This window comes from Hyperoodon ampullatus (genome assembly GCF_949752795.1).
Source record: "Hyperoodon ampullatus genome assembly, chromosome: 3".
Classification (NCBI taxonomy): domain Eukaryota; kingdom Metazoa; phylum Chordata; class Mammalia; order Artiodactyla; family Ziphiidae; genus Hyperoodon; species Hyperoodon ampullatus.
Genome location: NC_136916.1, coordinates 83921619 through 83935735, shown reverse-complemented (window position 1 = coordinate 83935735; position 14117 = coordinate 83921619). Strand labels below are relative to the sequence as shown.

Here is a 14117-nt window from a genome sequence, read left to right as displayed (position 1 = left end):
TGTAGATGTATTTCTGATGTATTTGTAGGGAGGAAGGTGATCTCCGTGTCTTACTCTTCCACCATCTTGAAGCTCCTCCTCGGAAATAACATTGTTGATTTTATTAAGAAATTTCTGTTTTGAAAGTTGGCTTACATTTTTTTTTTTTACTTTGGAGTCATTTGGGTAGCTTGAAACCATGGCTTAAATTTTATTAAATGTTTTTCCTCCATGTTCTTTCCTGTGGAGCAGCCGATAATGTGGGCCTGGAGGTACCATGCATGGCATAATTGTAGACAGTCACTGCCCTGTGGCATGTTCTAAGCATCCTCCATATCTCCTACTATGACTGATTGGCCTTAGAGCTTAGTGGAAACCCCTTAGGAATACCAAACTGGAGGCTTACATTAGTCAACTTTCTGTAACAAGTCAGTAGACAAAACATTTACTAAGAGACTGCAGAAAATGGCCATATTTTTGCCAAAGACATACTGACTACTCCCAACTCTCTGTCTCTCAATTTAGTAAACTTGTTCTTACAGTTTTCACAGTGTCTGAAAAGAAGGGCCTTGTCATGTTCCATCAGTATCAAAATGTTATATCTGCAAACCCAATTTTTCTTTGCTTTGTGTAGATACCAAGAGAGATCACCACTGTGGGCTTTGAGAAGAAGCATGTTATTTGATTTAGGTACTTGGGATTCTCTTAGTCCTTCTTCTGATTTCATATTTTATCTTTTTCCTTGATATTTTTCTCTTCAGATCATAGCTAAAAGAGAAAGTAAGACTTCTATCAATTCAGCTACTCATTCTCTAATTTAGGCAATAATTCACAATGACACATGGATGGTTGAAGGAAGATGCCATTACCTCCTCTTCTCTCAGCTATTCTGGACCATGTTTTACCTTAGGTGCAGCATCCCTTGAAAGTCTCTGGAGTCTGTTTTCAGACTAAATTCATTCCAATAATATATTAGCTGTAAAAGAGAAATAAAAATGCAGATTACACACTGGACCAAAGCAGATCCTGTGTTAGACAAAATTCTACATTAGAATGTTCAGATTAGATGTTCTACATTAAGGCTATTACTGTCCATTTAGGCTGCGTGTAATCCATTACTTAAAACAACATTATAGCAAAGGGACTCCACACAAGATGTCAGTGTCTGATATGATCTTCTCTTTGTTCAGAACTGCCTGGATGACAAAAGTGTGGCGCCTGTCATCTCCCTTGTGCTTCAGATCCTGAGGTAATGCTACCCTAAGAGTCCACTTGCCTTGGTCACAGCCAGCAGTGCTTATTCCTTCCCAATCCCTGGGAGCACCACCTCTGAACCTCCATGTGTTCTTACTGAAGGTAAAGTATGTGGGTAGTTCTTCTGTACTTATTTTGCTCATAGTTATGAGCTTTATGATGAACTTTTGCATTTGGATAATATTTCAGAGGAATGTGGATGAAAGTAGAATGAATTTTTTTAACAGATCAACTGTGATTATCTAATAAGTAATTAGAGACATGTATGAGAAAGCTAGTTTTTCATAATACCAAGCTTATTAATTTTGTCCTTAATTATTAACTGTTGGCACTTTGCCTGGTAGCTATGGAATGCCTGTAGAGTCATCTCAGCTGATTTTAAAAAATGTATTTGCAATCCCATGATGGAGTCCCTCCACCATACAGACTGGTTCTGGAATTAATTTGCCCTCAGGATGAAATTGAAATCAAACTTTTGCTGTTTTGCCACCCCATGCAAGTCATTTTAGAATACTTGAAAGTATGATTATCCAATCTCCGAGAAGGTTTTGTTGTCAGAAGATACTAGTGCTTTTCAACCTTGTCCTCCTTCCAGGGAACAGATTTTCCACAGGCATCATCTTGTCACAATGACACTGGGTGCTTTCTGTGGACTTTTGTTTTAAATCGGTTCCTTCGTATTAAAATTAGGGAATCAATCAAAGTGCTGTCTACATTACAACAGGTTTGACATCTATGTGATCACTAAACTCTGGCAACGTTAGTTGCATAAGTACTTCTACATAGTAGTTGCATAAATACTTCTATATTGGGTGAAGGAAGCCAGAATGGTATTCATGTGTCATTTTATTCTGCACTCATTTTGCATTCAGTGTGGGACAGCAGTTTAGACATCATGATATAGTGCTCTCACATACCTATGTGCGCATGATTTACACATATGATAAGTGTAAGCGTGTTTTGGGATCCTGTACACTTAATAATGGCCCCTTACTTGTGGGAAGTACTAAGCATTGGGTGGCGAGAATCTCAATCCAAGGCAAAGGGGAAGCCTCATCCATTTCACCTCTGTTTTTTTTTTCCCATTCAGAAGATTTTGAAGATGATGGAGACGAAGAAGAGGACAAAGACTCAGATTCTGAAGATGTGAAAGAGGAAGTAGGTACACTAGCCCTTGCTTCTAATGATCTCTACATTCATAATTCTACAAAGGAAAATGTCCCTTCCTATGTTCAGCTAAGCCCAGGGTAAAATTTTTTTGAGAAATTTTTATTTATTTATTTATTTATTTTTGGTTACTTTGGGTCTTTGTTGCTGCCCTTGGGCTTTCTCTAATTGCAGTGAGCGGGGGCTACTCTTCATTGAGGTGCATGGACTTCTCATTGCAGTGGTTTCTCGTTGCAGAGCACGGGCTCTAGGCACACGAGCTTCAGTAATTGTGGCATGCAGGCTCAGTAGTTGTGGCTCGTGGGTTCTAGAGTGCAGGCTCAGTAGTTGTGGTGCATGGGCTTAGTTGCTCCATGGCATGTGAGATCTTCCCGGGCCATGTCCTCTGGATTGGCAGGCAGGTTCTTAACCACTGTGCCACCAGGGAAGTCCCGCCCAGGGTAAATTTTAAGGATGGACTTTTGCGTTTCCACTTTAAGTCCTGGCAGATACTGATGCTCACTAAATGATGGCTACTGTTACTGATCTCCAAGTTGTCATTTTTGTCTTGGTAGGCCCAGTACAATCCCATCGTCAAGTCAGAGGCTATCTATTATCAAGGCACTAATATTCCATCAGGATAAGCCTGAGGTAGACATTTAGGGTTGGTGTATTTAATGAATGTGAAGGATATTCAAGCAAAGAGACCATGGAAAGACTTCCTAGGAAACTTTTTCTAGTAGATCTCCACTGTCTTTGTAAGTCACTCTTCTTATCTACCCAATCTCTACACAGGACCACTGCGTTGTACAATTCCATTTACCTTGGAGTATGTGAACTGTGCTCCTTTGGGTTGTATGGCACATATCCTGGCCAGCAAGGAAGTAGTGCCTTTTAGTCTCTATCAATAATAACCTATGCTATAGAATGGAGATCAGCCAACTCTCTATGAAAGGTCAGATAATCATTACTCTACGCTCTGTGGACCATACAGTTTCTGTCACAACAACTCAACTTTGCTGGTGTAGCACAAAAGCAACCATAGACAATGTGTAAACAATAGAGCATGCCCGTGTTCCACAAAAGCAGGCAGTGGGGCATAGTTTACTGACAGCCTTTCTAGAAAAAGTTTTCTAAACCTTGGCATTTTGGCTGGATAATTCTTTGTCATGGGGGGTTGTCCTGTGCATTATACGATGTTTAGCAGCACTCCTGACCTCAATCCACAAGATGCTGGTGACATCCACCCCTTTGCCCCCCAGTCATGAATCAAAACTGTCTCTAGGACTTGCCAAATATCCCTGCGGGGCAAAAATCACCCTGTGGTTAAGAACCACTGCTCTAGAATAATGATAATTTATCTATGAGTTATAATTCTGTCTCCATCTCTGTTGGTGGACATCGACTTGGACAAGTCCCTTCAAGTTATAGTTCCTTAGTTTTGACATCTGCAAAATAAGATTGAGAAGTAAATGCTACCTTTTATGACATTCCTGGAGATGAAATCTGGATTAAAAAAATCTATCTATCTATCTATCTATCTATCTATCTACTTGTCTGTTTATCTATCTACTATCCATCCATCCATCCTCCTCTCCCCCTCCCTCTCTTCCTTTCTTTTTACATACCATTCCATCTACACATCTGCCTAGGGAGAAAGAGACTTTTTGCGTTCTCTGTCGTAATAATCACTCACCTTGCTAATGGTAGTAGCAGACATAGAGGGACTACCTCTTAGCCAGGTCTCTAGGTTAAGGCTGCTGTTGCTATTCTGGTGTGCTCAGGGTTTTGGTGATAAATAGAATCATTTCTGAAGTCATCAGTAGCAAATTGGCTCTTTGCTGTGACTTGCCGATGCAGGCCTATGGAGAACGTGCTGAATTATTTGAATAATACTGGGCTGCTGCAGTCATTCACCAATGCCACTTTCCCACCCCTCTCGCTGGCTCTTTGATAACTGAATGTTTGATGTGTAGCATCAGTCACCTCTTGTATCTGATGTGGAGGGACAAGCTGCAGGCTGGTGCTCGACTTCACACAGCATGGGGTCGGGGGAGAGCTTTCAGACCGTCTCCTTACCCCCACCCTGCAGATGATGGTGGGTTGGGGTGGAGTGGAATCTAAACAAATCAATCAATCCAGCTGGGAAGGAAGCATAAGACAAATAAGTGAGGGCCTGGAAATAATTCATCAAGAGCCTTCGAGCTGAGGAGAAGGTGAGAAGTAAGTGTGCGAGCATGCCTTATAGAGAAACAGAGGAACATCAGAGTAAGGGCTTGATTCTGGGGTGTAGCAGGAGACAGGGAAGCGGGTTTTCCCCTGGAGAACCCAACAGCATTTGCTGCAAGTTATGTGGGCAAGAAGCCAAGAGTATTTATTTCCGGTCAGAGAATAGATGCAGGCCTTTAACTTGTGGCCTTTTCCTTTGAAAATCTTAGTTAACAATTGGGAGAAGCCTCTTAGAAAGAATGATTAAAAGGAACTTATATCTGTAAAGCATCTTGAGAGTGTATAGTTGGGTGCTGTTCTTTGATTGAAAACTGTGAATGTCATCATAAGGAAAGAGAAACTTACAACGAATATAGACTAGAGGTTGGCCATGTTTGTTTGTTTGTTTTCTTAAGGAACACAAACATTAGATTTGGACAGACTCTGAAGAAGAGGAGGACAGAAAGGGTGAATTCAAGCTCTTCCTTGCTTTCTTCCCTCCTTTCCTCCTCTTAAACTTTTTATTTCTTTCAGGTATTTTCTTGGATATGATCCATATGTGAGGCGGCATGCTAAGTTCCTAGGGAAGTTAATATGATACAAAAGCAAATAAGACATAGTTTTTATCTTCAAAGAATTCAGTCTAGTAAACTTGGGGATTGTCTCTACCAGAGTTTGAATCGGCACCTTCAAAAGGGTGTTGAACTCAAATCTAAGGCTGGGGAAAGTCAATATTGGAAGGGTCGAACCTGAGGAGGGAGGGAGTTATCTGGGTTAGATGGGTACCAAAATCCTAAATGATGAAGCTTCTCTGGGTTGCTGTGAGGACAGAGAAGCTGGTCCACTCCTAAATAAATATAAGGGTATTTCTAAAGAGTGTTTATAAAATACAGAAGTAGTTGACAACCTGCTTGAGTGCCTGGAGATTCAGAGGCCAAGATTCAAGCTTTGAGGACCAGAGATGGTCTCTGTTACAAGTACTCCACTTTGCTGTTATACTGAGGAAGCCATCGCAGGCAGTATATAAATGAACGGACATGACTGTGATCCGATAAAACTTTATTTACAAAAACAAGCAGTGGACTATAGTTTGCTAACACCTGCTCTAAGGCTGAGTAGGTCACCTAGATAGGCTGAAGCTCATGGGTTACCTGACGCTCCTCATTCCAGACGTACCAACCTTACTTGTTGGTGGGGAGATGTTTCTCAATGCCTGGCAGGTTGCATTTCTATTGGTGCCACCTTGGGGCATGGCTGAGGCTGTAGCAGAGATGGTGAAATGAAGGAAGATCTGACAGATGAAGCTGGAAAGGATAAGTGTTGGGATCTCCAATACCAGGCTAAGGAGTTTGGGCCTGGTATGCGCTGTATCTGAAAAATTCCTTATATCAACCTCATGGGATCTATATTTCTTTTAATTTAAAGCTTGGAGGAAAATTGCCGAAGATGGATGGAATATTGCACTCTATCCCCTGAATCAGAAATATAACATTTTTTAAAATGATTTTTAAAAAAATTTATGTTAACCCTCTTATTTATTTATTTTTTTGGCTGCGTTGGGTCTTCGTTGCTGTGTGCGGGCTTTCTCTAGTTGCGGTGAGCGGGGGCTACTCTTCGTTGCGGTGCACGAGCTTCTCATTGTGGTGGCTTCTCTTGTTGAGGAGCACAGGTTCTAGGTGCGCGGGCTTCAGTAGCTGTGGCTCACAGGCTCTAGAGCAGAGGCTCAGTAGTTGTGGCGCAGACTTAGTTGCTCCGGGGCATGTGGTATATTCCCGGACCAGGCCTCGAACCCGTCCCCTGCACTGGCAGGCGGATTCTTAACCACTGCGCCACCAGGGAAGCCCAGAATATAACATTTATTTTCCACATTTATTTGATTTCAGGAAGAATAAGCCAGGCTTTCAGGACTATCAGGTTTTTCCTTAACTAACAAAATAGATTCCTAAAATATAGGGTGGATTCCCCCTTCATTTTATTAGGGAAACTTGATCTGGGAGAGGCACAGAAAGATGAAGAGATGGAACTATGTCCTTTCTCTGTAACATTCTATAACCTTTGAAAAATACAGAAGTGTTTGGAGGAGAGTCATCATCACTGTTAAACTATTATGAAATGATGATCTAGAAGAAGAAATAAAAGGTCTGGTATTATTCATCCCAATGAAGAAAAGGCTGGTGGTGATTCGGTAAACTTTTAAATGTACAAAGGGATAAAGGTATAGTAGGAGGTTACGACCTCCTCCCCAGAGCCTGGAAGGCTCAGCACCATACCTGCGTATGGAATCTTGACTCCTACAGTCTTCCTCTTATTCTTTATGCTTCAGCCACTTTCTATTTAAAAAAATTTTTTTTAATTTACTTTATTGAAGTATAATTGATTTATAATGTGTTAATTTCTGCTATACAGCAGTGATTCAGTTATATGTATGAATTCTTGTATATGAGTGTATACATTCAGCCACCTTCTTTCTGTAAGCAAATTTAAGTTGCTTTTATTTTCTTTTTCTGTTAGTAATTTCTTCCCCCAAGTCTTTGCCTTTTTGGCCGTTATTGTTAAAATGTGTCCTCCGGGCTTCCCTGGTGGCTCAGTGGTTGAGAGTCCGCCTGCCGATGCAGGGGACACGGGTTCGTGCCCTGGTCCAGGAAGATCCCACATGCCGCGGAGCGACTGGGCCCGTGAACCATGGCCGCTGAGCCTGCGCGTCCGGAGCCTGTGCTCTGCAATGGGAGAGGCCACAACAGTGAGAGGCCTGCGTACCGCAAAAAAAAAGAAAAAAAAAAAAGTGACCTCCTTATCTTCTTTGTACCCCAGCCTCACTCACCATCACTTCACCACCTCTCATTCTTCCCATGACATTTATCACTGTTCGAAGTTACCTTGCTCATTTGTTTGCTTTCTTACTGTCTTCCTTTTCTCACTAGAAGGCAAGTTCTATGGAATCATGGACCTTGGTCTGTTCAATTATCAATGAGTCTTTAGTACCTAGGAGAGTGCCCACTCATAGTAGGGGCTCATTAAACGTTTGTGAAAAGAGTGACCTAAATAGGTAGATAGATGAATAGGTACAACAGTTACAGTTATGGCAAAGACAGTGGTGATGAGATAAAAACGATTCTTTGGTATTGTGCTTCATTGTTTACATAGTTCATCTCATTTTACATAAATTATTTATGATGAAGGCTGATAAATACTAACATGAACACTGAGAAAAATTATCATCTTTCTTAGTATTTAAAAAATACAACCTTACATATTAAATTATCCTTGACTAGGCTAGCACTATAACTTGGAGGCAAGGAAACCGTGTCCCAGGATTCTGAAAAGTCCCATCTGTAGCTTGTCTCGATATTTCTCAGGATGGCTCTCCTGATTGTAACATATTTTTTGAATGTGCCATTGTAGGATGATGCCTTGGAAACAGATGTGAACAAGCTGAGCTCCAAACCTGGTCTTGATCGACCTGAAGAGGAACTGATGCAATATGAGGCGATGTGTCTTGAGCTCTCCTGCAGTTTTGAGGTAGAACGTATGCCGTGGTTCTACTCCTCGGTGATGCTAATGGGTTCTTTGCAGACCCTGGGCATCCAAACTGGCCTCCAGATGGAAAGCATTGCTCATCTTTAGCATTCTGCTTCTGGGATCTTTCTGAGAGGGAAGTAAAAGGCTAAACAAAAATATGAGAAGGTGGCAGAGATAGGATGCATGCAAGGGTCCTATCAATACAATCTGACACCCATCACCTCGGAAGGAAGTAGGATGAAGGTTCACATTGCTGCCTGTTGTCTGGTGGGCAAGGTGCCTTACTCTCATGTCCTGGGAAAGCAAGTGAAAATTCATGGTGACTTAATCATTCTCTTGTGAGAGTGGGATGGTTGTATGAGATGGCTTTCTGAAGGTGACCAGCCTGATTCTAGGGTTTCGTTGTTAGCAGAAACAAATCAAGCACCTTATACCTGGTCATGTTAATCCAGTGGTTGGTTGCTGCTGCTTCTTCTGCTGTTGCTCCCACCAAAATTTAGACCTGCTTTTGGACCTCCATTATTTTCTTATGATTCTTAATAAACCATGAATTTGGCCATATCTAAGGGTACACGCTAAGTCACTTCTAGAAGGGAGCTGACATATTGTATTTCACTCTAGAAAGCAGAAAGGCATTGGTGGGTAAAAGTTTCAGGGAAGGAAATTTTAATTCAGAGTAAACAAGAATTTTTCTTAAACAATCAGAATGATCCTCAAATAAAAGGAACCACCTTGGGATACAGGGAAGTTTCTGTAAATGAGTCATTCAACCAGGCTGTAAATGTTTGGGGGTGTTGTAGGAGGCTTTCATGTACTGCATAGACTCATACTAGACCCACCAAATGCCCCTTCCAAGTGTGCGTTTCTAGGATTCTGCCATTTCTTTGACTCTTGAAGCTTAGTCTTTCCTTGACTGACTTTGGAAAAAGTTTTCCAGTGCACAGGATTTATGCTTAGCTCTGTGCCCAGAGAGTGAGGACAGGGATCAGATTGTATTCTCTACTTGGAAAGAAACACTGACGTATTCTTTTCCACTTTTAACCTGAAGGAACTGGAGTCCAAACCTGGAGATGGTTTGAACTTTGACGAGACTCGGTATGCCAGTCACCACCACATTCTGACTGCTGCCTCCCCAAAAGGGCTTTGCTTGAATAAGGACCAAATCTCCTGGGGACAAGAAAGAGAAGTCCCTGTCCAGACCTCCCTTCTGAGCAGAGTGAAGATGGGGAGGTCCAACATACATCTAACCTCCAAAAAAGGACCTGGAATGAACCCATACCGAAATGCACAATCCAATGGTCTTGGGATAGGTTCTTCCGGAAGTGAAATCTCAGACGTTCAGGCGTCCTTCAAAGAGGATGCTTGGGACATAGATGCGATTTCCTGCCCAAGGATAAGTGCCTCCTTTTCCAATTCCACTAGACCTAGAGAAACTACTGAATTAATAGATAAGCTCCTGCAGACACATCGGACGCATATCGCCTTCCATGACCCCATATCTTTGTATGGCCAAAGCTAGAAGAACCAGATCTGTGTCTGACTTCACAATGATGGCATTTCCTGATTACTGGGGGCATTGTCCACCTCTCTCTGCCCAGTCCGTGTTGGAACGTAAATGTGGAGTCCAAAGGTGATGGTGCTACTAACTTGGGAGCTATATATATTTTTTCTTCTTTAGTATTTTTGTAGGTGGAATGGTTTGTACAGATAATTCTGTTATCTTCAGGAAAGTGAGCATTAGTCAGCAGCATGTTAAAAGCCTTAAGGAGGGCTTCCCCGGTGGCGCAGTGGTTGAGAGTCTGCCTGCCGATGCAGGGGACACGAGTTCATGCCCCGGTCCGGGAAGATCCCACATGCTGCGGAGTGGCTGGGCCCGTGAGCCATGGCCGCTGGGCCTGCACGTCCGGAGCCTGTGCTCCGCAACGGGAGAGGCCACAACAGTGAGAGGCCCGCGTACCCCCCCGACCAAAAAAAAAAAAAAAAAACCTTAAGGAAATTTTCGCCAAATATACAAGCTTGCCTCCCTACTAGGACATTTCAGAGCCAAGGGTAGGGTGGTGGTAGACATGTGTTTCCACAAAAAGAATTTCTTAGACGATTCTAATGCAACCCCTTACCCCGTATCCATTGCAAATCCTACAAAAGGGAAAGATTATCCAGTTTCTCCAAATACTGGGATCATTCCTTAAGGGAAGGTTCTCAGGAAGAAACAAGTATGGATTATTTGGGATCACTTTTCTCATTTACTGCAAATTGGAATCTGATCTCTTGTTAATGAGAGGAGGTGGTGGACCTCCATCCCACAGTCCCAACCTTATAGAACCTGACTTGGCTTGGGGAATAGTTTTGCTGCATCACTGAGGATTGTAAGGAAAAAAACAATGCATCCTGCAGGGAAGAAATGTTGTGTGATGGATTATTCCCAGGATGCATGAAACGGAGCTTTGCCTTTGGATAGGCATAGCGAGATTACAAAGAAAATTACTGAACTCAAGGAGAAAACTATTTTCCCAGAAAATATACTAAGTATGCATACACTAAGTCTATGGAGCAAAGTGTGCATAGCAGTAAGTTTTCTTAACTGTTAGCAAGTTCATCAGCAAATTGATGGTGGATCCCAAGAACTGCTTCCACTTGGTCTCCTGGCTGACATCTCTGACCTCACCCCTCTGACCTTATCTCCATGCTCAAGTTCCTGAGAGACACACCACAGGGGCTGGCCCAGCAACAGCTCCCCACTGGACAGGACATCTTTCCCCTGAGTCTAGGCCTCATTTTGACCTTCCCTCCCCCTTCTCCTACCCCTCCCCGCCCCAGAGACCTGGATCAGAAATTCAAGGAGGGAATCTGAAATATCCCTTAGGTATCCTTCCTCCCTCTTACTTAAGTCTCCCAGATATTGGTGTTTCTCAGAGAGAAGATTGACCGTAGTCTTCTGGAGCAAACAGAACCAAGGACTATAAATGACACAAGAATTCAAAGGCTTATTGGAGCCTCCCAGACCATCAGCATTCCTAATGTCTCCTTCAAAAGTGTCTTAGTGCAGAGGGCCCTCTTATTCACACAACCAGAGGCTTCAAAGTCCCTCAGCCCAAATGCTCTTGACAAAACTCCTTTGAGTAGAGAATCCTCCTAAAACGAAAATCTGGCATCACTGCTTCCTACATTCCTACTGCTCAGTGTAGTTTTATTTTTTGATAAAGAAGAAAAGGAAGGAGGGGTGGTGCTTTTTGTACTCATTCAGCTCAAGGTTGGATCATGATTACATTTTTCTTTCATAATTCTCTGATGAGTCCCAAGGCCCTTCCCACATGACCATAGGATGAATGGGGTAAGGAGTGAGGGCCAACCCTTAAAATGTTTTCAATTTTCCTTTCCAGGATCAAAATATTTGAGGATGTCCGGAGGCTCATCCAGCCAAGCGATATTATAAATAAAGTTGTCTTCAGTCTAGATGAGCCTTGGTAGGTGGTCTTGAACCTCAGTGGAATGAGGGGGGTGGGAGTATAGAATATCCTTTTAATGGCACGAGCATAAGAATATTTTAAGTTAATAATCCATTCCTTCTCCTAAAATCAGCACAGTGAAAATTCGGGTTAAAGATCTGTAAGAGAAAGCTTATCTCTAAGAAATGTTAAACTGTGCCCAAGAAAAGCAATAAGTCCTATGTTCAAAGGTTCTCTATTTCATTACAGGCCTTTGCAAGACACCACTTCTGACTGCTTACGGTTCTTCTCCAAGTTTGAGTCTGGAAATCTTCGCAAAGCCATCCAAGTGCGTGAGTAAGTAAGGAAAGCTGCAGGGGCCATACTCAGTATGGGTCAGCCCTGTTTTGTATCCCCCTCCAAGGAGACATTTTTGAAGTTTTCCCTTTTTGGGACGTGGTGAGTGGTAAGCCATTTTTTTTGGTACGTGAAATATTTCAAGGAAGCCCAACATATAACAAATACAAGTGGAGCTGTTTGGTATGGAGAAGGGAAAGGCAGGCATGTTAAGATTCCTCCTCAGCCTCCTTCTCTTTCTGTTCCCTGCCTGGAGTCCAGTTTTGGTTTGAATGGTGGAAAGAGCCTTAGGGATGGGAATTTCATATACTTTTTTTTTTCTTTTTTCAGAGAGAGCAGCAACTAGGGTGCATTTATTTCCTCCTGGGCCTGGCAGGCTGGGAGCAGAATACAGACAGAGGCACTGGGGCATGTGGCCTGTTATGGCCTGGAGTTTAGCTGCCTGGGTGGTAACTGAATGGGTATGCCAGGGTGTGTAGGGACTGGAGTGATGCTCCCAGAACTGAGAGAAGGGCCCTTGGGGTATGCAAGCAACACCAACGTTGGGCTTGGCACAGATGCAAGAGAGGGGTTATGGAGTAGATGTGAGATGGGTGTGCTGGGGCAGGGTGTGTTGAAGCATGTTGGGCCCTGGCTGTTGACTGAGAATCTGGGTGCCAAGGGCTAGGAGAACAGAAAGGCCTGTGGGTCCGCAGGAGCCATGAAGATGTGACTGCAAACAGGATCAACCCTGGGGGAGACCGAAGAGTCCAAGGTGACTCCTACAGCGAGGCGATGAGGGGGCAGGTCTGGGACTCCCATTCAGGAATACATGGTCAGCTGTAGCCACTCCTGGGTGTTCACCTGGATTTGTCCAGTGCCATCTTTGTCAAGAGATTTGAAGGCACGGAACATGGCATCCGGTCTGACCAGGCAGCTGATGAAGTTGTCAAAATCCATGTTCCCTCCCTCATCTGAGTAGTGTCGGATGATCATGTAGAGATGCTCATTCAGGCGGAATCCTGCTGCCTCAAAGGCCCCTGGGAGTTCACTGCTGCCAATGGTCCCTGAACGGTCAATGTCAAATTGTTTGTATATGGCCTGCCACTTTTTTTTTTTTTTTTTTGCGGTACGCGGGCCTCTCGCTGCTGTGGCCTCTCCCGCTGCAGAGCACAGGCTCCGGACGCGCGGGCTCAGCGGCCACGGCTCACAGGCCCAGCCGTTCTGCCGCATGTGGGATCCTCCCGGACCGGGGCATGAACCCGTGTCCCCTGCATCGGCAGGCGGACTCTCAACCACTGCACCCTCGGGGAAGCCCGGCCTGCCACTTTTCGATGTTCCACAAGTACGTGAATTCCTCGAAGCCCAGCTTGCCGGTCGTGTCACCACCATGCTGTGACATGTGTCAATGCCAATACCATCAGTGTTCAGATGAGGATGTCGGGTCACGACTTTGTTGAGAATGTTCATGAGTTCTGTGGCACTGACCTCCATGTCCTCTCCAGCCAGCTGGGCAAAGACCTCCGGAACTGCCGTGCCTTCTCACTCTCATTGGCCTCGATGTTGGAGTAATGGGTGCGAGGGGGCGGGGGCTCTGGGTTGTACTGCGCAGCCGCCGCCTCGCTAACGGCGCTAATGACCCCGCCCAGTATGCGCACGCAGTTCCGCACCCGCCCAGTATGCGCACGCAGTTCCACGCAGTTCCGCGCAGCCGCCGCTTCCTTCTCTTCTGCCGTCGCCACCGCCTCGGGCCCACTGACCAGGCCTCCGAGCACATTCCCTAAGGCCCCCGCCGTGGCCCCCGCCTCCCCCGCCGCCTCTTCCACCCTTCCAGACCGAGTTAACCAGGAACATGGCTGTGACTCAAGATTCTGCCTCGCTCGCGCGTCGGCCGGTCAGCTAGTCTCCATATTCTTATTTTTACTCTCTCTCTTGTTCTCTGTGGTGGCTGGTGGGGTAGCATAGAATTTGCTTAGGATGAATGTGCCTGTGATGTGACTTCAGTGTACTTAGTACAGTGGGAAGCCTAGAACTAAGCAAGGCTCATGTCAGATGAGACCACCCCCACTGGCCTCGGGGGTATCTTATGAATCCTGAGGAAAGATGCAGGCTCTGTCTCCACTGCATGTAGGTGAAAAACTTGGGGATGGCAAGGCACTAGATGTATGTTTCCACCTGCTTTTACCTTCATGAATATATATGTATGGTGTGTGTGTTTTCACACTCATGCATGTGAAGCTCAATTCCACA

The 14117-nt window shown here is 44.3% G+C and overlaps 1 protein-coding gene and 1 pseudogene across 2 annotated transcripts in view; one reads left to right on the top strand and one right to left on the bottom strand.

The window, feature by feature from the left end:
- Nucleotides 1-12234, top strand: part of LOC307049548 (cytosolic carboxypeptidase 4-like) — a gene marked incomplete at both ends in the record, with an annotated part of 54798 nt that extends 42564 nt beyond the window's left edge. The window contains 9 exon segments of the mRNA XM_079699107.1: nucleotides 1170-1229; nucleotides 1233-1335; nucleotides 2324-2391; nucleotides 7990-8106; nucleotides 9155-9598; nucleotides 9600-9736; nucleotides 11487-11570; nucleotides 11802-11888; nucleotides 12219-12234. Of these exon segments, the coding sequence (XP_079555233.1) occupies nucleotides 1170-1229; nucleotides 1233-1335; nucleotides 2324-2391; nucleotides 7990-8106; nucleotides 9155-9598; nucleotides 9600-9736; nucleotides 11487-11570; nucleotides 11802-11888; nucleotides 12219-12234 (1116 nt within the window).
- A 455-nt stretch (nucleotides 12235-12689) lies between these two features.
- Nucleotides 12690-13721, bottom strand: LOC307051005 (calpain small subunit 1-like; annotated as a pseudogene). Its single transcript has 2 exons — nucleotides 13189-13721; nucleotides 12690-12968 (listed from the first exon to the last, which is right to left on the bottom strand). The product of its transcript is annotated as a calpain small subunit 1-like (transcript).
- Between the last annotated feature and the right edge of the window lie 396 nt (nucleotides 13722-14117).